The 25794-nt window shown below is 42.6% G+C and overlaps 3 protein-coding genes and 1 pseudogene across 3 annotated transcripts; 2 read left to right on the top strand and 2 right to left on the bottom strand.

Moving 5' to 3' along the window:
- Positions 1–12125: 12125 nt before the first annotated feature.
- On the bottom strand, positions 12126–18852 carry LOC147418405 (uncharacterized). Its single transcript, XM_086507597.1, has 4 exons — positions 18787–18852; positions 12726–12806; positions 12533–12637; positions 12126–12452 (listed from the first exon to the last, which is right to left on the bottom strand). The coding sequence occupies exons 1-4, from the start codon at positions 18850–18852 to the stop codon at positions 12222–12224; spliced, it is 483 nt and encodes a 160-aa protein (XP_086363723.1). The 3' UTR covers positions 12126–12221.
- Positions 16183–16425, top strand: LOC147418406 (uncharacterized). Its single transcript, XM_086506739.1, has one exon. The coding sequence runs from the start codon at positions 16183–16185 to the stop codon at positions 16423–16425; it is 243 nt and encodes an 80-aa protein (XP_086362865.1).
- A 4783-nt stretch (positions 18853–23635) lies between the features above and the next one.
- Positions 23636–24106, bottom strand: LOC147418407 (ethylene-responsive transcription factor 1A-like). The gene has a single exon (XM_086507106.1). It carries the CDS (start codon positions 24104–24106, stop codon positions 23636–23638), a length of 471 nt encoding a protein of 156 aa, XP_086363232.1.
- Positions 24107–24485: 379 nt separating this feature from the next.
- Positions 24486–25357, top strand: LOC147418408 (uncharacterized; annotated as a pseudogene).
- Positions 25358–25794: the final 437 nt, after the last annotated feature.

Raw genomic sequence — 25794 nt, forward strand, 5'->3', positions numbered from 1 at the left:
TAAAGGATGGTTGTTTATGCATATAGCAAGGCTATGAATTGTTAATGAAAAAGTTTCATTGTTTGTACCTAGAAGTGCTTAATGTTTCACCTTCTATTATAGTTCAAACATTTCAGCAAGGCTTGCAAATGATTCCAGCAGAAAGTATTTAGCTTCTTTTCAGAACTATTTACATTCCTCTTTAATGTGTGCTAGGAGCATCACTTTTGCCATTAGTATTGGCAAGGATGATAATGGATATATAGGTTCGGATCTATTTTTTTCTAAATGCATGCACACTAGGTGTTATGGGCCCTAGTGTTTAGCACATGCTGATTTGGAGCAGCATGCATACTCATCACGTTAGTGCTATGAAGCATTTTTCATTCTATGTGCACTATCTCTATGAGATTATGTTTGGATCTACCAATCACCAATAGAGGTCATGGCTTGGTTTGGGTGCTTGTGGATCTTTCCAATTAACCAAGATGGTTATTCAAGACATTGTTGATTCATCAAAAATGTTGTATGATACTGTGATCCCGTTTACTAGTCACTGTCTGTAAACTGTGGGAAAAACACCTCAGTACTGTCAGTTATCCAAGGGGATAGGCAGATTACAAAGTGTAATCCCTCTATCTCACACGTCCCCAACCCAAAAAAATTGCTTTAAGCATACCTTTCTACTAGCCCTTGCTTGCCCAAGCCTTTCATACCTGATTAAGCATTGGGTCCCACACCTGTAGACATCCATAGCCTCACATACATCGCTTACTAGCTCAAACCAAGTTTGTTTGTACCAACATGTGACCACCAACTCCGCCTCAAAAGCATAAGAAACCATCCAGATACATATCCTATGGCGAGGGTACCGTAAGAGGGGAACTCCAACTACCTATATCACCAAAGGTATCGCAACATTCAAGAATACCCCATCTCAAAGAAAACCTCATGCAACAACCCTCCAAAGGCTAAAGAAGACACAAAATGACTAGCCACAGTCTTAGAAAGGTCTCTTCCGGTCCGAGTCTCAGAAACGCTCAAGAAAATTACCAAAATAGTCAAAAATTTGCTCCACCTAAAGTACATGAGTGACCGCGCTCAAACAGGCTCCAAGGACTGCTGCATGCAGTCAAAGTGAACTCTACAAGAAAATCTGCTCTCAAAAGAGCTCAATAGCACTATGGTGTGCTAAAGCAAACATGCATCTATCAATAAAACTGTTCGCAAAGAAACTGCTGTCAAAATCGCCTAAAAGGCGATGTGTCTTGAAACCTGGAGAAACTGTGTGTAAACAGGCTCAAAAGCCCCCTGTAACTTGCGTGTTGGTGTAGATATGTGCCAATTTCCACAGCTGGATGAAAATATGCTAGTCAATGTTGGAATTAGGGTTGCAGAGAAACACACATAGCTTGGAGAAGACGAAGGAAGCTCAAGGCACAGAATAGAGAGTGTGTTACTTAGTGTGCAATGGAAAGATAGATAGCCCTAGAGTGATGGGCGTATATACAATGCTCGGGGGAAAAACCTCCTAAAGAGGGAAAAAATGCCCCGGGGGTCCTAGTGTGTTCACACACATCACTACCATAGGTATATGGTAACAAATCCCCCCTCGAGTGATGCGGTGAACAAGAGCTGGCACATGATTAAAGGGAAGTTCCATGCCCTGAGGAAATGATCAGTCCACAAAGGGGAGTAAGCCCAAATATTTGCGGAAAGCTTCAAGCTTCTCACGTCGGAAAATGCCTTTGTGAGAAGATCTACAAGGTTGTCCTGTGTTGGCACATAAGCCAAGCTGATCTCTCCTTGACATAGTGGTAATGCACCTCAATGTGCTTTGTGCGAGCATGAAAAACTGGATTCCTCGCAACTGCCAATGTGCTCTGACTATCAGTGTAGATAGTGTTTGCAGTGTCTTGTCCAACACCCAAATCAGCCATAAGGCGGCTGAGCCATACACACTCAACCATAGCTATAAAGACTACCCTGTACTCAGCCTCACAACTCGAAGTGGCCAAGTAGGTTGCTTCTTGCTCAACCATGATATACATGAACTGCCAAGCATGAAAAGAAAACCATAGTGCACACTCACGTGTCAAAACAACCAACCCAATCTGAGTCTGGAAGAGCATGTAAGTCTGGCGGCAATGATCCCCCCTTGCGAGAAAACAAGCCAAGATGTAAAGTGCCACTAAGGTAGCAAAAAATTCTCTTGACAGCCTGCCAATTCTTAGACCCTAGGCTATGCATAAATCTGCTTACCTATGAGACTGCAAACTGAATATCTGGCCTCGTGTTGCATACATAAATGAGGCATCCAACAGCACTTTGGTAAAGAGTGACATTTGCAAGATCACCAGCATCATGTATACTCAATTTCAAAATGTTTCCATGGGAGTGGCAATAGGTTTGAGATCCTCAAGTCCAAACTTACATAGCAATGTCTCTATGTAACGTTTCTAACACAAGGTAATACCACCATCACACTGCTTAAACTGTATGCCCAGGTAATGATGCAACAACCCCAAATCTTTCATCTTGAAAGTAGCCTTCAAATCAGCCTTAAATTCAGAAATATGTCTCTCATTTGTTCCAGTGATCAGCAAATCATCTACATAAAGAACCACAATGAGAAGTACATCCCCCTCACGCTTTACATAGTGTGCTTTCTGTTGGACTATTACGAAAGCCTTATTTGACCAAATGAGTGTCAGCTTTCTCATACCAAGCACGAGGAGATTGCTTCAACCCATACAAAGACTTGTTACATTGCACACTTTGTCCTCTTGTCCTTTCTTGACAAAACCACGAGGCTGCGTTACATAAATTGCCTCAAATATGTCACCATTCAAAAAAGCAATAACAACGTGTGATTATGTACATCCCAACCAAAATGAGCCGCCGATGCACATAGAAAACGCACAGTAGTCATACCACAAGTGGGAGCAAAAGTCTCTTCATAATATATGCCTTTTTGCTATGTATGACCCTTTGCAACAAGTCGAGCCTTATGGCGATCGATCTCACCATCCGGCTTGCATTTCAACTTGTAAACCCACTTCGTACCAATGGCATTTTTTCTAGGAGAAAAATCACATAAAGTCCATGTGTCATTTTCTATAAGTGCATCATATTCTAATTGCATGGAAACCATCCAATTTTCTTTTGTGCTTCATCGAAATACAGAGGTTCCTCAACATTATGTAAGCTAGACACAGCCAAAGCATAACAATCTGATGCATAAGATGCATGGCGAGATCCTGAATGAGGACGACTACACAAAGGTGCGTCCAATTTACTACCATGCAAAGTGTGCACCAGCCATTTTGGCATACCTCTAGCCTACTCATTTTCAACCCTTTCCTCATCAAGTACATCATGTACATCTACATCAATAATAGGCTGATCTATAACATTTTCGAAAACCCCCATAGGCTGTACATTTGCCTCATTGGAATTTACATTCGAACTTCCACCACGGAAAAGAGGCAACAAAGTTTCATAAACGTCCTGTGAGCTTACATTACTGTCTCTAGTACATGACAGCAAGGGCTGAACAGAATCTTCCACAAACACTACATCCCTTGAAACCAAAATACGCTTTGTTTGCGGATGATACAACCTGTAACCTTTGCTTTCAACACTTTAACCAACAAAAAATACATTTGAGAGCCTTATCATCCAATTTTTTGCACTGCACTTGTGGCACTAAACCATAAGCCAAACAACCAAAAACACGCATGTGCTCAATAGATGGCTTTCTATCATGACATGCTTCATATGGATTCATAGACTACAACGCTTTTGTAGGACACTTGTTGAGTACATAAGTGGCACACATGACAGCCTCGAGCCAAAACAAATGTGGTAAAGCTTGACTCTTGACCATACATCTTGCCATTTCCGTAAGAGACCTGCCTTTCCTCTCAGCAACACCATTTTTTTGAGGCATATACGACACTATTCATTGGTGTTTGATCTCACGACTAGCCAGAAATGAATTAAATTCATGAGACATATACTCCCCCCCTCGATCAGAACGGAGGGTGCCCATAGTACATTTCGATACATTTTCAGCCATAGCCAGAAATTGTTTAAAGCACATAAAAACTTCGGACTTCGCTTTAAGAGGAAATACCCATGCATGCTAAGAGTAATCATCAATGAAAGTCACAAAGTACAAGTAATTGCCCAAGGACGGAGTTTGCATGGGCCCACAAACTTCACTATTCACAAGCTACAACCTGCATGTGGCCCTAACTGAACCATCCTTTGGAAACTTAGAACGCTGCATTTTACCCAAAATACAGCCTTCACAAACATGTTTGATAGGTGCTTCAAGAGGCAGCAGAGAAGCAACCATATTAGATTTCTACAAACGTAGCAAACTGGCAAAATTCAACTGCCCAAAACGTGCATGCCAAAGTTTTGTATCTAAAATAGCCCTTGAATCTACAACTGCATTTGCAAAAATTTTTCCACACTTGTCATACAAAGTGAGCTTATACAACCCATGGCACAAAAGGCCGTATGTAACAATTTCATCACCAAAACTGAGATCATGAACTGTACATTTGTCATCCACAAATTTTGACTACAAGTCCAAGTCTAGCAAGTGCGGATACAAACAAAAGATTCTTCTTGATTCCAGGTACATAAAGTGCATCAATAAGTGTGAAAAAACTGCCATTTGCAGCAGTAAGCAAAATCTTTCTAACCCCCTAAACCGGATAAGAGGCATTGTTGGCACAAGTGACTAAATTCCCATGAAGAGAGGTGAACAATTCACGATGTGAGGTAATGTGCTTTGTTGCACCGCTGTCGAAATACCACACATGTGAATATGTAGCAACTGACAAGCATGTGTCATGGAGAGTAGGATTATAAGTGCACTCTGCACTAAAGCCCATTCTACATCAACATCAGCATCACAGTCTTCTTTTACAGAAGACTCAACAATGGCTGCATTTGTAGTGGAACCAGCATTTGCAGTGAAACCACCCTCTTTCTTCTTAGCCTCTTTGGCCTTCAACTTAGGACACTTCTTGATCAAGTGATCATTAGCTTTACAATAATGGCAACGCATCTTCTTTTGCCCTTATCACCAGAATTGCCAGACGCAGTGCTGCCAACAGAAGCATTGGGAACATAACAGAACCATAAGAAGTGGTTGCATTACTGTTACCACCCTTTCTTTGACAAGAAATAAAAGCTTGTTCAACCGCACGACGCTGTCTAGTCCTGTTTTTTTTGGAAAGTGACTCTTGCAACGGTAATGTGCATAATGCATCAAACTTGAAAACTTCAGGATTTCCCTGGGTCATAAGTCTCCAAGTACTAGCAAAAGTCTGGTAAGAATCTGGTAAGGCATCAAGAACAGTCTGCACAAGGGAACTGTCTGAAATGACTTCACCTGCAGAAATAAGTTGCTCATTGATATCCTTGACACCAGCAAGAAAGTGTCCATATCATCTTCCTCATGTATAATCTTTGACTCCAGCTCTTTACGCAACAAAGCAATTTTAGCCTCATTGCGACTTGCATAAAGACCATCAAAAATATCCCAAGCCTGTTTTGTAGATTTTGTTGAACGAATGTGAGGAACAATGATGCACTTCACAGACAACGCAATCAATGCATGAGCATGTGCATCCTTTACATCCCAATAAGATTGTTCTATCGTAGGCAAAACAACTCTAATAGCAGTAATTCTTGCAGCAAGACCTGCAACATCGCCTGCATCCTTAGAACGAGGACGTACATCAATGCCCTGCACAATATTCCAGATGCCCTTTGACACAAGAACATGTTGTATCATGTAAGCCCACATAGGGTAATTGTCCCCATCTAATCTGTCCTTAGCAGCAAACATCTTGAACACATCTGTGTTGTTGTCAGCCATGGTAAATGTTGCACCTGATGTGAAAACTGTCCGAAAAGAGGAGAAACAAAGCGGGAACAACACATGCTATATAGCACAAGCGGTAGTAGATTGTAAGGCACCTATTTACACAAAATGAAGAAATAGCCTGTGCAGTATTGCCTGTAGTGGAAACGGAGGCCGAAATGAGCCCGAATCAGAAATTTGAGCAGACTCAGCTCTACAAGCTCTCCCAAAAATTTTATCGACCTGTGAACGCTTGCCAAAGCTTACCGTAATCAGAGAAAGTGAGCAGGCGTGTGCTGGAGCTGCTGGCAACTGAGCCCGGGAGGACGCAACCTGCTCTGATACCAATTGTTGGAATTAGGGTTGCAGAGAAACGCACAGCTTGGAGAAGACGAAGGAAGCTCAAGCCACACAATAGAGAGTGTGGTACTTAGTGTGCAATGGAAAGATAGATAGCCCTAGAGTGATGGGCGTATATACAATGCTCGGGGGGAAAAAACCTCCTAAAGAGGGAAGAAATGCCCCGGCGGTCCTAGTGTGTTCACACACATCACTACCACATGTATATGGTAACAGTCAAATAGCCGCATCGTAACCAAACACTACAAAATCAGTGCGCTCGGTGCCGATGCGGAGTGTCACTCCTCTGTGGTAGAGGCACCTCACACGTGCACCTGGCAAGCACAATCATCCACGAGAATGGTTTTCCATGGGAACTCTGGCGTCCGGGTCGGATGTCGAAAATCCGCCCGCGAGAACGCTGGCGTCGAGCTTAGATGTCCGAAATTTGCTCATGTAAAGAGTGTCGCCAATGTTGATGTCGAAGAATTGCCAAGAGCCGGTGCCGAGGCACAAACATGGTGTCGAAACCGCTGTTGGAATGGAAAAAATTCGATGTCAATGGAAAATCTGCGATGCTGAGATGTCAAGGTCAAAGTGTAAATCCCTGCTCTCTCTCTCTCACACACACACACGTTCACACTCTCTCAACTCTCTCACTCTTTTAATCTTTTCATGGCTTTGCTCTCACTCTATTTCTCAATCTCTCAATCTCTCACATTCACTATCTTTTAAGCAACTCGGGAGTGTATGTGAGGGTGTTGAGGATGCTTACGGGAGATTTGCTGCTCTCTGTCGAAAGCCTTCGGTAGCTGTCGATGTCAGATTTTTGACGATCGTCGAGGGGAGAGCGTGTGGGCGTGTGAATCCACAACGTTGGTCGTGCCCAACTCAACTCGGTTGATCCCTCATCAAACTGCCCGATTGTATGCATTGAGACGATTGCTCTTGATTCTCTTGCAAGCTTCAACTGTTAAGCTTCGATTTCCTGCTTGCTTCCGATTCACTGTAGGACCCAAATTGCCTGGGTTTTTCATGCTGCTCGACTCTGACTCTTACTTGCCCGAGAGTTGCTTCCAAGTTCAAAATGATTCTCTGCACTACCTAATTTCAAGGCCTAATCCTTTGCGTTCAAGCCTTTGCACACAAGTCGAATAGCCACACAAAGGCTTGATGCCTTGCAAAATCCCGCTCAGCTGCTTTTGCTTTCCCAACTCTCTCTAGAAGTTACCAAGCTCCCAATCCCTTGCTTGACTGGGGTTGATGCGCACTTGGGTAGCCGAAGATGTCGGGGCTGCCTTGCTCCTGGGCTCTTATACCACTTGATGGGTTGCAAGATGCAGCATGCACGAGAGGGAAGGAGAAAAGGGGAAGGGGATGATGAGCATGCACAGTCTTGTGGGTGGAGCTTTAGAAAGTGGACCTCGAGTCTCTCCTTATTTCCATTATAGCCAAAGAATAGAGTAAGTGGGCGCTCGGCCACAACCCGGCCACGGGGCTTGAAACCTAGCATGAAATTGAAACCAAATCTTGGCATTCAATAGTAGGCAGCATGGGAAAATTGAGTCTGCAACTAAGAAGCAAGAGTGAGCAGTAGAGATCAAGGAGATTAAAATCGGGTAACTCTATAGGAAATTGTTGAGCAACGAGTCAAGCAACAAACGTTGACAATAGTGCTATAATCATCAAATCGGGCACTGCTACCAATAGAAAATCTAGCAAATTGAAGATCTCACAAGAAAGGCAGAGAAGTTTTGGATGTAAGTGGATGTGTGTACACACACACACACACACACACACACATATAGTATCAAAAGCATCAGCCTGAAAATCAAGCAAAAATCGTGCGAGTCAAAAAAAATATATGGATTTGAGCTAGAGCGTGTACCCACACAATGTAACCCTCCCTATCAACTAATTTTTTTTCTCACACGTACATTGCAAACACATCGCATAAACAACAAGCATCAAAGGTAGCATCCTCACAATTGAAACCAAGCAGCAAAAAGAGATTTGGATTCTCTGCATTTCTTGATATCGAAGAGAGAGCTCTCAACAATGGTACACACACACACACACACATACACCGATGCCTACACACATACGCACTGTATGTAGGCATCAGTGGAAAGAAATTGAGTTTGAGTTTCAAATTGAGGTAAAGGATCGTGATTTTGATATGCATACTGCTTCATGACTAGAGAGCAGAGAGAGAGAACATCTACTTTCTCAATGCTCTACATTAGTTTTTAGCATCCACAGGACACCATCAACATCGATGATCTTCTCGACCATTTTTCCTTGACACTCATGTTCTTGCAGACGATAGTGCTCTTGACATGATCAAGTGAGATGTCTCTTTCATAGAGGAGTGATAGTCGGCATTGGAATCGAGCACATTTGCCACGTTTCTTGGCCTATTTTTGGCTTCAAGCATTGGCATTTTTGTCCGGCGGTAGAAATCGGAATTAAATTTTCCTAGTCTACACTGACACACAAGTTTTCTCACACAATAAGTTTTACAAGGGGACTTTTGAGCCTGTATACACCTATATCTCTAGGTTTTTAGACACACACAGGTACGATGCCTTCATAGGCATTCTTGGCAATCATTTTGGCAGTAGTTTTGTTGTAGGATGTTATGCATTGATAGATGTGTATTTTCTTGACCACACACAGTGCTATTGAGCTCTTTTGAGAGTAGATATCTCCATAGGGAGCTTGTTTACTACATGCATCAATTTTTGGTACATGTTTGCACACAATTTCATACTCATGTACATTAAGTTGAGGATATTACCCACTATACACCATGTGGAGCCATTCTTTTGTATTTTTTGGTAGTTTTCGTGCCATTTCTAGGACCCAGACCAGAAGAGCCCTTGCCAAGACTGTTGCTAGTCTTTGTGTTGTTTAGCCTTTTGAAGGATCCTACGTGAGGTTTTATTGATCTAGGATACTCTCAAATGTTGAGGTACCTTTGGTGATATTGGTCTCATGAGTTCCCTATTATAGTACCCGCACCATAGGTCAAGTATGGCACTCATTTGTTAGTGACAGCTGACCATTTATGCTAGATTTACTCTCTTGAGTTGGTTTTATGCATTTTATGCATCATTTGGGTTGATTTTTCACTCCTCAAACAAAGGAGAGTCTGCTCAAATTTTTTTGCAAGTCTATCTATGTGTTTTATAAGTCTTTGAGACAATCTACTAGATCCTCACATCCACATGAGCGTTTTCAACCAAGGTTAGACTATGTCATGCTGGCTGACATCAATCACTACTACATTTGCCCCCTTATAGCGACGGCTACAGCGACAAATTTTCGTCGCATTAACGAGGGAAAAAGGTATCACTATAGCCGTCGCTACTGTACGTCACATAAGCGAGGCATTTTACGAGGGCTATAGCGACGAGTTACTGTCGCATAAGCAACAGAAATAAAACGTTTACTTTTCGTCGCATAAGCGGCGCGTGGCATAAGCGACACGTGGAAAAATGCGTGGAATAAGCGGCGCGTGGCATAAGCGGCGAGATGCTTAAGCGATGATTTTTTTTTGAAAAAAAAGACCGCATCAGCGACGCTTTGTAACACGCAACGACTATATGACGTGCACGGTTTCATAAGTGATCTCTCTCCGCTCCCCCTCTCTCACACACACACACACACACACACACAATATATACAACAATCTAGCTCTAATGCTCTCTCTCTCTCTCTCTCTCTCTCTCTCTCTCTCTCTCTCTCTCTCTCTCTCTCTAGCTCTTCTACACACACATACAAAATCTAGCTCTCGAGTGAAACACACACACCCACAAACTCTAACTCTCTCTCTCGCGCCAGTGTTCTTGCATTTGTGATTGCTCTCATTGCTTATATATTTGTTGGCATTTCTCATAGTAGTGGGGACGTTGATCGGACCGGTGCGTACATAAGCGATATAAATTTACAATTTCGGCTTCAAGATGAATTATGGTAAACAGTTCTCTCTCTCTTTTTGCTAATTTTTTAAGTTAGAACTTTAAATTAAATAAAAAATAGACGATTATGTTTTTTTATTAAAAATATATATTAAAATAAAATAGCAGGCCCTCAAGCCAATATTAAATCTCAAACCCATGATTTCTGTCATGTAGCAAACATTTCTATAAGTCCTAAATCGGCTCTCTTTGTTCAATTAAGAAAAACGTTCTTGATGTATAACAGAAATAATTCTTGCAAAATTCTAAAATGATCCATTGGCCAGCCGCTTCAGATCTTGTGAGCCATATAGCTTGCCAACATGCCTTGTTGGCACGTGGACAAGCTATGTGGGCTCACAAAAGCTGAAACGGCTCGCAAATGGACCATTTTCAAAGTTCAAACAAGCTGTATAACTTGTTCACATGCCTCATTGGCACGTTGGCTCCATGCGCTAAAGCTCGCCGATCGACCATTTCTGAAGTCTACGACCAAAAAAACGCTCGCGGACTACTTTGGCCCATTGGCGAACCATTTAAGATTCTACGAACACACATAGCTTTTCCGCGTGCCAAAGAGGCATGTGGGCAAGCTATAGGACTCGCCCCGAGAGCTCAAACAATTTAGCGATGTATTGTTTCTGAGCGTTTTTTGCTCGAGGACTTTGAGAATGATCCATATATCAACGAGTTGTTTGAGATCTTAGCGAGCCGTATAGCTTGCCCATATGCCTCATTGGTACATGGACATTCCATGTGGGCTCACAAGAGCTCCAACGGCTTGCCGATGGACCGTTTCTAGAGTCCAAAAAAAAAAAAAAGTTTGTCCCTATTTCATACAACTCAGGACATGTGGGTTTAACATGAAAATAAAGAAAACTTGGTACATGTCGGTACTTAGTACTTGGTACATGTTGATACTTGGTACTTATACATGTCGGTACTTGGTACTTGGTACTTGCTTTAATTTGGTTGTAGGTTCCATAATGAAACTTCGTACTTGCAATTGGTACATGGTCCATGGTATTAATTGGTCGGTGTAACTTTGTGGTACTGTAATAAACTAACATGAAAACAATAAAACCTCTTTAGTGTTAGATTTGGTACTTGGTACTTGATTTGGTACTTAGTACTTGCAACTTGAAACTTGGTACTTGATTTGGTACAAGATATGTAGAATCTAACACTTAGCGTAAAATCTGCTACCTTTACAAAAAATATGAAAATCGAAAGCTTGTTAATACTAGAGCCTGACATAGAAACCAAGAGAACTTGTTAGTGTTAGTTGGCAGTTGATTTAGAGTTTGGTATCAGGTTCCATAATGAAACTTGATAGTTGTCGTTGGTGCATGGTACATGGTACATGGTACATAACTTGAAATTTGGAGCGTATGATGCTTGTAGTTGGTGCATGGTACATGGTACGTAACTTGAAACTTGGAGCGTATGATGCTTGGTACTTTGAAACATCATAGTTCAAATCTTCATCTTCAAAAAAACATTAGAAGCCTTTTTAACAATGTGTAAACCGGCCGGGCGAAAAGCCACAGGCGGTGACCCAAAACCAGGACAACAACAACTGAACAAAAAGACTAGCGTCCCTAGCAATATTTCTTTTATATTCTTAAAGACTTGCACAAGAGTGCTATAAGATCAAAATGCCTTAATTTTGAGAAGTAGAGCAACTAACAGAAAACTTAGGACTAGGTTTCACATGCCACATCATCATTTGGTAGCACAATGACCATGATTTCAATCCATCTTTAAAAAAAATAAAAAAAATATATATATATATAAAGACAAATAAATAACATTGAGATGGTTACTTAGGTTAATTATCTTATCGACAAATAATTAATTGTTTGACAATAGACAAATTCAGTGATGCAACAAACACATGTCAGTATATATCATCAGTAAGTTTATGTACATGTGTCCAAAATGTGTGGCGATCAATCCTCACATATACAAAACAAATCTCATCATCACATGCGATGTAGTAATGCACACTAAAAAATACATATATAACGATCCCAAATATGCAAAAGAAATCTCTACGCAGGATCGCTATGTGATCCATCACTACTAGAAGAATCACTATCATCGGTCTCATGATCGCTAGTGCCATCACCACTGGTCCGAACCGTGGGACTATGACTGTACCTATCTCCACGATCGTCACCATTATGGCCAGTGATTGGGCCACTGCTCCTCTCAGCCTCTCGACGTCGCTCCTCGGTCTCCTGTCGATCCACCTCTATCATATCAGCCTCCCCATGCTGCTCCTGTATTAGTTAGTGAAATAAAAAAAGAATATATTACAGTTACCATGAAAAAAACTACAAAGAAAAAAAAAGGTACGTACAAGTGGATTTGGAGTGTCAGTAAGTGTCTGACACAAAGCACGATAGCCGCAGTATGTGGCATACTCTATCTCCTGTGCCGTCGGTGCAGGACCATAGTCTTTCGTCTACATTAAGACACAACCAAAGACTTATTAATTTTTGCATTCAATAATACTACCTTTAAAAGTTAAAATGTGAATGGTCTATACTCACAAATGTGGCCACAAATCCATCCCATCCCATCCGCCCTAGTCTAGATGTGTGACGTAAAGCTACTCTCTTTCTTGCTGCCTCCTAAGCAAATTTGAATAAACAAAATAACATAGATTAGAGAAAGTTAGAATCAATCTAGGAAAGTTCATCTTAATTCTAATATATATTACCAAAGGCACACACCTTTTGTTGGGGAAAATTAATGCATAGGCGCATCTCCTTGTGGAAGAATTGCCATGTCTCCATGCAAATGGTTGCCTTTCTCTTGTTTTACACATACAATAGCGCCTGTTTATTTTTTAAATTACAATAAGCATAAGAATATACCATATAACTATTAGACTTCAATGTTTTGTTACTTTTATTGAATTTTTTATTTTGGTCATTTGATAAATGTCTCATGTTTTTATGGTAATTGAAATCCTGATTCGGATCAATCAGAGGGTACACCACCACCTCCTACTAGTGGTAGCCGGGGTGCACAGAGTTCCAATACTGCACATGAACCCGTTTACGATGATTTCTACTATGATGAGCCTATTATATGCTGGTGTGCTCGTTGTTGTGGCACATATCGCAGGCCACGACGGAAGTGCTTTTCACATCAGATGACTTATGGTACTTTTGAGAAAGCACCACCACCTGAGGAGCGACATCTACCTATGGTATATTTCTGATCTCCCTTTGTTTGATATTGGAGTTTTAAAAATCAAAGAGTAAATATATAATGTAACTAGATTATATATGTAGGTATCTTCACTTGATGGCGAGGATGACTTTACTACCAATGGTGCACATGTCTCTCGCACACGGCACGGACAGGTCATTTATCAGTTTTTGCAGCTCGAGGTTTCTCGACATCCTCTACCTCCTCCATTGGAGACTGAGATGGGTGGAGATCATCCATTCCCTACTCATTTTCAGGATCTAGTACAAAGCTACAATTGTAGACGATACGGAGGTTGGCAGGGAGGACCACTTCCTTCAGATGGAGTGGTTTTTGGCTTTTGGGGGTATCGCTACATGATTGCTCCGTCCACCATCAGTGGAGCAGGAGGAGGCATCTTTATTGCACAGGATTTGCACGTGTACCCTCATTCAGAGGTCACCCTTATGTCTTTTTGTGGACCTATATATAGATGGGGTCCATGGCATCAGCTCACTCGCTACATATGGATTATGTCTCAATGCGGCCTCTCTTTCTGCTAGAGGGATTACACGTGCAGAAGTCCAAAGACTCTATGTTGATGGAAGACCTTACTCTCAAGGAAACATAGCAGGTTTAATCAATAGTATTTGAGGAAGAAGTGCAAGAACCAATTGCACATTTGTGGAGTGTGAGAATAGTCATGAACCAAGACACATGACTAGGGATGTACCAAGATATATAGTTTTCCATGCTATTAAATCATTACGTGCTGGTGATGAATTGCTAGTCATTTATGGATGGCGTAGACCTCCACGAGCCAGAGGAAAACGTTATCTGGCTCAAATTACTTTGATATGGTACACTTTGGAATATTGGAAGGATTTGAAGATATGTCATCTTCTTGATCCTATGCATATATTTAAGAACGTTGGTCATTCGTTATGGAAACACCTTGTTGGCTTGAAAGACACAGTGGCATCAAGAAATGACTTAAAGGATCAAAACTCAAAGCCTAATCTATGGCCACTTTTTGATGAAACTGGACATGACACAACCTATGAGCCTGCCCCATGGGTACTCAGTGCAGAAGAGGTGCAGACTATCAACAAGAGGATTCAATTGATTCGTACGCCTACATGATGTGGAGCATCTTGTCGAAACATGTTCACTTTAGATGACAAGATCTTGTCTGGTTTAAAACACATGATTGGCACAATTTTGTGAAGGTAATTTTTTATCAATCTTCGTAAGTATTTATTTTCTTGCATGTTTTGTTGATTGGATTAATCATGTATACAGCATGTTCTACCCCTTGTTATTGATGGATGTACTACCCAAGGAGTCCGAGACGTAATATATCGATTTGGATCGCTTGCAAGGTATTTATCGCTCATTAAATTTTAGTTGATAAGTTCTTAATTCAAATATAGCTTTAATATCTTCTTTCTTTTATTGATAGATGGATTACAGCTAAAGAAATTGACAAAGGGTTAATTACACAAAAGAAGCGTGAATGTATAGAGCTTCTTTGTTTAATGGAGAAGGAACTTCCAACCTCCTTTTTTGATATCCAAGTTCATCTGCTAATCCATCTAGTGGACGAGATAGAGCTTGCTGGTGTTGTTTCTACTCGATCGATGTGTTGGGCCGAGAGATTTATGGGAGTACTGAAAGGTTATGTACGTCAAAAAGCAAGACCAGAGGGTTCTATGGCGGAAGGATGGATGCTTGAAGAATGCATGTATTACGTTTGTGAATATCTTGAGCAAACCGATTTTGAAGCTCCATGCGTATGGACAAATGAGTCTTCTTCTACCATGTCAGACGAGGTATTGTCTGGTAAGGGAGTCCCTTTTCGACTTAAGATCCAAGATAATTTGGATATTTCTACTCTCATTGTCTATAATAGCGAATGCATGCAACAATTTGTTGAGGAGTATGAGGAGAAACTTGCGAACCAACGAGTTGGCAGACGTAAAGACAGGAGATCCGGATGTCAAACCAACGTAAATAACATCGAAGACGTACCTACTTTCATGGATTGGTTATACACCCGTATGCAATGGGCGGATAGAGATCATGAGATAATCTCAAGGGAACAGAGAGAGTTTATGATCGGATGTGAAAGAAAGGTAACTTTTGGGTTTTGAAAACTTTAAACTAAACAAGCAATATTCCTTTTTTTCTTATATCATTTATATATTGATCTAAGCTCAAATGTATACAAACATGTGGGCTTATGGTCAACATCTTCGAATAAAAGCTATTGACGACTTACGTCTAACTCAAGATTCTTCCGTTGTTGCCTCTTTCAAGAAATTATCACGTGCAAGTTCAAGAGACACAAATCTTGTTGACAGTGAACTGGGTTATATGGGAACCATAGTTGGCATTTATGAAATATTGTATCAGATCTTCAAACAGGTGAATAAAATCCCTCTTCATACAACAATGACATGTATATTTCTTGAAGTTATACATAATTCTAAAGTTTTGATTCGTGCATTTTGACAGGTGATTCTAAAGGTGGATTGGTTTCGTGCCGAGTATAAAGGCAATAGTGCCACAATGAGAAGAGAACCGTTCAAATTTTGGTCCGTCGACTCCTCAAAGTTAATGCGTGCAAAAAGAGAGCCTTACATTCTTCCAACTCATATTGAGCAAGCGTTCTTTTACAAGAACCGAGATTCTCATCCATGGTGGCAAGTTGTGCATGTCCAACCTAGAGGTCGTCAATTGTTTGGTAGCGTTGACCTTGAGGAAGCAAATCAGGATGAATTGGTAACATCCTCGAATCTAGACACATCCATGTTAGAGACGTGTAGAATTTTCCTTGCCGATCATGATGACATTGTAGATGATGAGAACGACAACCATCCGTACTTTGACACTACAGACACCGAAGAGGAAGAAATAGTGGATGTCGAGCACACGGAGGAAATGAACGTCAACACAGATTTAACGACAGAGGAGTTTGAAGAAGTAAACAAAGATAATCAAGATGAGATTTTATTGACGGTTAATCTCAGAGATGACGATGAGGACTATTAGCCGTGCGTATCAACTCACAAATCAACCTATATTGGGTAAGATTTAATCTCGCAGTAATTCATTTTGTTAAGTAATGATTTTTATTCTTTTGAAATCTTACTAATAAGGGTGGTTGGTGGGGAGTCTCGTGGTGATAGCCTCATATGGATAGTGTTAGGGTTCGATTCCCTTTAGACTCATTTTTGTTTTTGTAGCTATGTACAAGGTAATCAAAACACGCCGCTGCTCAAGATACGAGGACGCTGCCACCGAGAGTGAAGCCCATCTGAAAAGCCTAGCATTTTGCATGACAGATCAGCCTTGGCGTTTTTGCATTGCAGATCAGCCCCGACAGCAACAGAAGACAGATCAGCCCTAGCATTAGCAGATTCCACAGCAAGATAGCAGATCAGTCCTAGCATTTTTGCATCAGCATAACCATCCAGCATTTTGTAGATCTACCGCGACAAAACCCAGATCTAGACCATTGTTTTTAGTTTTCAGCAATCAGACTCCACCGTAGAATCATCAAACCTCACAGACCTCACCTTCCCGCAGCAGTTCCTCGCCGCATGGTTAGATCCACAAGCGTTTGCAGTTTCAACCCAGAAAACGCAAATTTCAGCATCTGCGTTTTCAGCGCATCATTGTCATCGACATAGAGTCAAAATTCAGTGGATAAAGATTCGCAGATTTCAGCCATAGCGTTTTTCAGATTCCGTCCCGTCTCGTTGTCGTCCTCATCTTCGTCGACGTTGTCGAAAAGTCCATAGCATATGATTGTTTGCGCTTTTCTCAAGATGACTGCTCCCAACTGTGCTCAAGGTTCCTTTTAGTTCTTATGAAAGGGAGAGCCTTCCGTTCTTAATGGAAAGTGCTATGATCACAAACAAAGTGGATGGACACTGTGCGTGCAAGTGTACGAGAATGAGAGATAGAGAGAGAAGAGAGATATGACACCAGAGACATTGTAAAACCCTCCTCCGAAGGCCCCACTCTCGTCGGCGAGAGTGGTCTACTATTGATTGCACAAAGTGGTACAATGCGGATGCAACGGACTGATGCAACTTGGGACTATGCCGGTGACGACAACGGTGATGACGACGACGACTTTAGGGATGAAATCTGTGGTCTCCTATCTACTCAATTTCGGGACTGTTTCGGTGGCTGAAAATGACTGTTTTGGTTGCGTTTTCGAGGGCCCTTAAAATAGTAGAATCAGTCACACCACTTCTCCTACGCAATTGCAACTATGAATTCACTTAGTGTAGATGCATATCCATCGACAATAGAAGCTCAACAACCATCGACAGAAGAAGCTTAGCAACCTAGCTTTTTTGGAGACCCATCACCTAGCGTTTTTGACAGTTTTCAGCATGGCGTTTTTCAGCAATGAAAGACCAGCAAATTGAGTCCCTAAAGAGTAGCACATTCAGCCCCAAGAAACCTCAGTTTTCAGCCCTAAACCTGCAGATTTTCAGCGTCAAAGACCTACAGAACAATCCCAGAATCAACGTTTTTGGACATAGTCGCAGATTTCATCCCATAGTGTTTTTGGACAGCAGATACGAGATTGCAGATTTCAGCCCTTAGGACGGTGTCTTCATCTTCTTTGTCATTGCCGACATAGCCTAGACTTGCATCAGTTCCATGCATTCACCTTGATCCAATTGGTGCTCTCCTACGCGATTGCAGCTATGAAGTGACACCTGCCTCCAATGGGTTACTAGCATGGGAGCTTTTGATGGACCAGAAAAACCAAGTCGTTCTTCTTCTGACGGAGGTCGTGATGCCCTGTTTATCAGGCATAGGTCTATTGGGGTGAATTATGAACCATGGGGCCCTCAAGCACATTCCGGTTATCATGATGTCCTCTCATGACTCCATGAATTCCATTTTCAAATGCTTGTCAAAGGGAGCTGTGGACTTTCTTATGAAACAAGTGAGGAAAAATGAACTGAAGAAGTACTTGCAGCATCTTTGGAGGAGGTGCCATAGTTCAAGGACCTGAGCATTGGGAAGATAAATATTTTGATCTAAGAGGAGTGGTTGCTGCAACGAATGCACCTTTTCTAGACCTTGTGCCATCAACACACGAAAATTTTGGGACAGTTGGAAGTGTTGAGGATGCTCATTTGGCTCGACACCATGTACATTTGATTTTTCTCATATGGTCCCAAGCGGCGAGCATGATAGAAGAGAGGAAAAATCATGCACCCCAACAGTGCATGGTGCACCCTTGCGAGAGTTGCCTACAACCTGCCTCTACTATACGCTACACCTACTCAGAGAGCAGCTCCGACCAATTTCCACCTTGATAGATTGAGAGTCGAGAGAAGAGAGAGAGAGAGATGTTAAAAATATTTCTTTCTTTCTACTTACCGTGCTGCGTCGCGCCGATGACCCATGAGTTTGCACATTTGCTTGACCATCCACTTGTGACTCCATCCTATCCCATACTTCATCTCTAGTGATTTGAGAACATATTTCTTGTCATCCTCATGCTGATCACTACAGTGCAAAATAAAGCCGATTAGTGATTCAACTAACAAACTAAAATCTATATTTTTTATGTTAATTAATACTTACTCCCATGGTATATGAACCTGCTTTAGATAAGACGAGCAGAGGTCTCCCATCCGACGTTTGAGGGTGATGTCGGCTCCGAGCTGGAGCATAGCCCCGCCAGGCAAGATGTCGCATGTGACACCCAAGCTGCCAATGCACGTGCGCATTGGTGGAGGTGGAGGCACTGATGGGGGAGCGGAGCTGGCGGCTGAGGTGGTGTCTCACGAGTCGATCGGCCTGGTGGCGTGCTACTTTGCTGGTGATGCCTACATGCAATATAAACATACGGCAGATTAGATGAGAGTTCTTAAAAACTACTTGATATTTAATCCATAATCACCATCATAGATACACCTCCGAGACTGACAGCCACTAGCCTATGAATAAGGTTTTAACTGAGTACTAGGAGGTACATTAGGAGTAAGCCGCTGACTCTCATGATGTGATGTACCTGGAATAGGAGTCCTAAGCAAACAAAGACATCAAGGGAATACATATATTAAGATTTCTATATTAAAAAAAGAATGACATTACTACTTTATCAATCGAGAAGATTACCGATGTGCTATGGTCTAATCTACATGAGAGGAAGTCTCCACTCCTGCGTGTGGCTGGGAGGATGTACCCTCTCCAGGACGTACGGGCCAACTGAATCGCCCAAGAAACTCGATGGAGCTGTCTAAACTGGCGTCATCCATCTCCATATAATCTGACATAGCCTCCGTCAAATCCTCTCTTGATAGTCCAGTGGTACGTAGCAAAGTCTTGATGAACGTCAACTTCACTCTATGAGCCTGGTCACTCAATGTATCTGTATATTTAAAACAAACCACATGTCAAACTAACACAAACATCGTATCTGCATGTACATCAATGTAAGTAAAAATATTAATAGATCAAGAATCTATAGATGAGGTTGAAGCAGCCATGAATGGAGTGGACTACAACAAAATAGATCAAACAAAAATGCTACAAATGCTTCAAAAGGTTATGAATCAAATGCAAGATCAGGTAGCAAAACTAAAAGAGAAACACGCTCAGTAACAAATTCAATGCAAGAGTAAGCTACATGAGAGATTTGATGGTTTGTGGTCGAATGCAGCACGAGCTTATAACCATATGGTAGATGTGGACAAAATGAAGCAGACCTGGATGTATTTCTAGAAAGGACTCAACCTGAGCTATGTGTTGTTGTTGGCAGCGCTTCCGCTTTCACTTTCGCTGCCTAGGTTCTTCTCCTAAGCCGACGATCCCCTGCTGATTGCTTCCGTCACGAAAAACTCCCTCAAAATTGAGATAGCTCACCCTTGGTGGCTGTGTTTTCTACAAACGGCAGCGTTTTCACCTCTTAGGTTGCGTTTTCTGTGCTATGGAGCCAGATCAGCCATCGCTACTCCCTTCTCTCTCACCCCTGAAGGGATTACCCCAGCCCCATCGCTACTCCCTTCTCTCTCACCCCTGCTCAAGGGGTTGATAAAGCACTTGCAGCATCGTTTTCAGCATTAGACACAGTACCAGATCAACCCCTTGAAGCATTGCAGAGAACCCCCATTTTCAGCCATAAAAATGCAGCAAAACAGTCATTTTCAGCCACCCGAAACAGCCCAAAGATTTACAGAATTTCAGCAGTTAGAAGACCACAGATTTCAGCCTTATAGTCATCATCGTCATCACCATCGTCGTCATTAGCAGGTCCCAGGTTGCATCAGTCCATTGCATATGCATTGTACCACTTTGTTCAATCAAAAAGTAGACCACTCTCGCCGACGAGAGTGGGGCCTTCGGAGGAGAGTTTTACAACGTCTTTGATGTCGTATCTCTCTTATCTCTATCTCTCAGTCTCATTCACTTGCACGCAGTGTCCATTCACTTTGTTTGTGATCATAGAATTTTCTTATTAATAACGGAAGACTCTACCTTCCATAAAAACAAAAGGAATCTTGACCACAGTTCGGAGCACTCATCTTGAGCAAAGTGCACACAATCATTCCATTGCACCTAACAGGAACTTTATGTCCGAGATGTCTCTTGAAATGCAGTGACTGCAGGATATGCCCAACGTGGGCAGGGCCAAGGAGCTCTGGTTGTTTTTCACTGGATGAAGCGAGGATATCTCTCTAGACGCAGTCACATATGAGCAACAACAGTCAGAGGCCATCGAGTAGATCGACTCGAGCTTTTAGGACAAGTGGCTAGGTCCTCTCCCTCAATGTCTCACCTACAACTGCCAACTTATGATAGCCTACGCTCCTGCTCTCTTCCAGATGCAATCACATATGCTCTAGAATGTTTTCAGCTGATGCAGACAGAGGGCATCTCTCGAAATGCAATGTTATCTCAAGGAGTGCATTGATTGCAGGAGTGTCAGGTCAGGAAGGGAGGGATTTGTTTTCAACAAATGCAGAGAGAGGGCATCTATCTTCAATAACAGATCTTGATTTCAACTCGTCGGATAGATCTTTGAGGTCTCTTGGGATAGTTTCCTACGACGTTAAAATCCTCTTCTTCTTTTTCTTCTTCTCTAAATGCAATCAAGTACACTTGCACCTTGAAGGCATATGGTATTGCACAAGATGCTGATATGGAGAAAAGAACTCATTTTGATATTGTTAGTCAGTGGTTGTGCTTGGCACTACCTTGGTCGACATGTATGCCTAATGTGGCGCAGTCCATAGATCACAAAAAGTATACTTAAAGTAAGAGGTCAAGACAAGGGTTCAAGAGACTTCGCCTACAGGCTCATTCTACTCGTTTCGCCCACTAAGAGTTGGGAAGGCTTGCTGGGGTGGGTTGATGGACGGCACATGGGCTTGCAGTGGAGGCAACGTGGATTGTGGACTGAGGTCAAGAGCCTTCGCCTACAGGCTCGTTCTACTGGTTTCGCCCACCACAAAGAGAAGGGAAGGCTCGTTGGGGTGGGTTGACGGAAGGCACGTGGGCTTGCAGTGGAGGCAGGGTGGATTGTGGGCTGAGGCTGATGCGGAGGACCGCCTTGGGTGGGGGCACCTGGCTGCAGAATCCTCTTCGACTACCCTGGCTCTTCATTTTTTGACAGCAGGAGTTGGCTTGCGCTCCTTTCTCCTTCGGAGATCAACGTGTAAGCCTCAGTTCTTGGCATTCTGTTGGGTTTGGGAGGGGGTGTGGCTCCAGTGGCAGGGGAGCCCCATTCGAGTGGCACTCTCAGATCCATGTTGTGGTTTGAAGATGGGATTGGCTCCTTAGCATCCAAGAGGTTCTTCTAGCAGCTCAGATCAAGAGGGTTTGTGCGTGGCAGCCGTGCATTTCAAATCAGTGCATTTTGAAAGAAAACATCCTGGACAGGAAGCTCATCAAGAACTTTTTCTGCTTTATGAAGTGCACCACATTTGGCATACATGTCGACCAAGGCAGTGCCAAGCACAACTTTTTCTTTCAACAACCACTCACTAACAATATCATCATAACTTATTTTTCCCATATCAACATCTTGTGTACTACCACATGCCCTCAAGGTGCCACTATACATGATTGCATTTGGAGAGATGTAGTCTCTCTGCATTTGCTTAAAAAAGCTCTCTCTCTCTCTCTTTTCCTGACCAAACCTTGTAGCAATCAATGCACTGCTTGAAATAACATTACATCTAGAGAGAGACCCTCACTTCGCATTAGCTGAAAATAGGCTAGAGCAGATGTGATTGCGTCTAGAGAGACACCCTCACTTCATCCACTAAAAAACAACCAGAGCTCCTTGGCCCTACCCAAGTTGGGCATATCCCCCAATCAGTGCATCTCAAGAGACGACATTTCAGACAGAAAGCTCCTCAAGCACTTAGTGTGCTTCATGAAGTGCACTACATATGTCATACATGTCGACCAAGGCAGTGGCAAGCACGACGTCCCATTCCATTGAAAACAGCCTAGAGCTCCTGAGCCCTGTCCAAGTTAGGCATATCCCGCAATCAAGCGACAGGAAGCTCTTAAAGTACTTTTCGTGATCGATGGAGTGCACCACATTACGCATACATATCGATCAAGGTAGTTCCAAGCACAACACTTGACTAACAATATCAAGTGAATTCTTTTGTCCATATCAGCATCTTGTGCAATACCATATGCCTTCAAGGTCGACTTTGTAGATGAGCTCGCCGATGAGTTTTGACTCTTTGTCAGCCAAATGAGAGGCTGCAGGCTCTCACTGACTCCCCCAACAGGAACCAACGCCTAATTCTCATGGATTGCCACCATGTCCTTCATGATGGTTGGACTTTCGCCCAACAACACGTACTGAGATCTCTCTCTCTCTCTCTCTCTCTCTCTCTCTCTCTCTCTCTCACACACACACACACACACACACACACACACACACACACACACATGCACAAGTACACACACATACACAAGCACTGTGCTATCACATGAGAGGCTTCCAAATGAGAGGCTGTAGCGCAGTTGCCCAGGGTAGCCATGGCACTAGCAAATGAGGAGGTGATGAAAGGCAAGAAACACTCGCGCAGCTCATGCAAAGAAAACACATCATCTAGCTCTTCTATCTTCACCCCTTCTCCTTCAAATCTCACTACTAGACTTGATGGTGGTGAAGATGATGATGGATCTTACATGCCCTTGCGTTGTTGACGTTGTCGCTCGAGGCCTGCAACTCCATCTTCGACTGGTGCTTCTCGTTTCACTCTCTTCTTCTCTTTGTCTCCACCTCTATCTCTAGCATTGGAGCCACGACATTGACGGAAAAGTTGAGCAATGCGCGCACCCCATGCATCTTCAATGCCGCTCGATTATATGCCAAAGCTGCCTCCTCAGCCGTGTCAAAGGTCCCTAGACAAACACGGGCCCCTTGCCTTGCAGACTCTCGGATCTCGGCTGCATATTTGCCCCACGGCCAATGCCGTACTCCTCGGTAATGCTTCTTGTTGGAGCTCTTGGCAAGCTCTGCGGGTGTTAATGATGAGCTTGAAGGGGCAGAGCACAATGTAGAGGCAGCACCATTTTTTATGCCTTTCTTTGGAGGAGTTGTATTTTGCGGTGTTGATGATCTGGGTGCAAGGTGACTCTCCGTCAATGCATCTTCGCATTTTGGGGTGCGCGGAACCCAGCCTGTCTTGTTCAAAACTTCTTTAAGAATGCCATACACCATCATGTCATCTGAGTCATATGCCTGGATCGATTATATCTGTTTTGATGGATGAGGTACCTTGCTAACTTAACCTAATTTATCACAAGAAGGTTTTGACATTTTCTTATGTAGGAAAATGGGCTCTTTCTCATTGTTTGCATGTACTATTTAACATCACGAGCTTCCACTCCAGAGGCACCACATACCTAGCTAGTGCGCTTGGGGACCACCGGCGTGCCCACTAGGCCGGCGATCCCTTGCCCCCAACCGCACCTAACTAGGTATGTGGCGTCCTTGCTAATAGAAGCTCATGATGTTATGGTAGGTCACAATGTGAGAATTCTTAGGAATTTTTCCAAAAGCTCTTGTATATGGAAATAATTTTTTTTGTGTTTGTCAGAATGAGGAAAAAGCAATGCTTTCTTCAACGATATTTGAATGCTTGGACTTTGGAGAGGAGATTTTCACTATAGGAAGCTGGGAACATAAAGATTTGGTGAGTAGGGATGGTAACATGAAGTTCTCTACGTCTGTATTTTTTGCCTCTATTGATCAGAGGAGCGAAAGAGCAGCTGGCAAGAGTGCGTGCACGGCCCTTGTTGCAGTGATCGCTGATTGGCTACACAAGAACCCAAATTGTATGCCCATCAAGGGCGAATATGACACCCTCATCCGAGAAGGATCTGCAGAGTGGCGGAAGCTATTTGATGTTGAGGCCTATAGAAGCAAGCTTGTGGATGGCCACTTTGACCTTGCGACTGTCATAAATGCAAGAATACGACCACTAGCAGTGGATCATGAGTGTTCCTTCATTGGCTTTTTCCAACCTGAGGGGCTAGATGACACCTACAACAATTTCTTGCAAGGCGCGAAGTCTTTTGAAGAGATTTGGGCACCAATAGATCAACAAAGTGTAGGCTTGCAGCCCAATGGGCGATTTCAGCTCTACATTTTGAGCTGGAATGATCATTTTTTCCTATTGAAGTTATGCAAAGAAGCTTACTACATTAAATTGACACACTGGGGGAGAGGCTTTATGAGGGATGTAATTAGTCATACGTTCTTCACTTTGATAGCAAGACGAGCCTCTACCATGTGCCAAAAACGAAGGCTTCAAAGGAGCCTGTTAAAGATAAGAAGGAGGTCTTCCCTACCAAAACAGAGGAAAACCAATCGTCTCAAGCTCAAGATATGGGTGTATCCTTCCACCACAGCAACACCTTCAGATTAGTTGTTGCCAAGCTTCACGCAGGTGTATACACATACACTGCTTGAAGCTAGCTTTTGCCCCTTTATATATTGCGCTCTGCTGAATCTTTTGTATGTATCAATGCGCACTCTTACTTATATGCTGGTGAAGCTGTGTGATGATAGAGGTTTGATTTTGAGTTGTCATTGCATATGAGAGCTGTCGAGAAATTTGCGGTCTTGCCAGGAAAGCACCGGGCTTATGGCTGTGAGAGTTTGTGAGAGAACTCAACAAAAACTATCTGAAGGAGTTAAACCATAGATGCCATGAAGACTAGGGTTTGGAAAGAAGTGCAATCAAAGAAGACTCACTCTTTCTCTCTTGCACTCACACACACAAAGAAAGAACGCAAAAGAGAATGTCAAAACAATACGAAGATGAAAACATCAAGGCTATGGTCATATCGTATCATGGGTAATATGAAAGGGTTAATGGATGAGTTAATGGCATTCAATCTTGGCTG

Source organism: Adiantum capillus-veneris, chromosome 30 (assembly GCF_014529385.1).
Source record: "Adiantum capillus-veneris isolate H3 chromosome 30, ASM1452938v2, whole genome shotgun sequence".
Taxonomy (NCBI): domain Eukaryota; kingdom Viridiplantae; phylum Streptophyta; class Polypodiopsida; order Polypodiales; family Pteridaceae; genus Adiantum; species Adiantum capillus-veneris.

Coding starts and splice junctions, on each gene's coding strand:
- LOC147418406 (XM_086506739.1), top strand. CDS start 16,183: ATGTTAGAGACGTGTAGAATTTTCCTTGCCGATCATGATGACATTGTA.
- LOC147418405 (XM_086507597.1), bottom strand. CDS start 18,852: ATGGAGTCACAAGTGGATGGTCAAGCAAATGTGCAAACTCATGGGTCA. Junction 12,638..12,725: donor ATGGATTTGTGGCCACATTT/GTGAGTATAGAC, acceptor GTCTTAATGTAG/ACGAAAGACTATGGTCCTGC. Junction 12,453..12,532: donor CTGACACTCCAAATCCACTT/GTACGTACCTTT, acceptor TAACTAATACAG/GAGCAGCATGGGGAGGCTGA.
- LOC147418407 (XM_086507106.1), bottom strand. CDS start 24,106: ATGATGGTGTATGGCATTCTTAAAGAAGTTTTGAACAAGACAGGCTGG.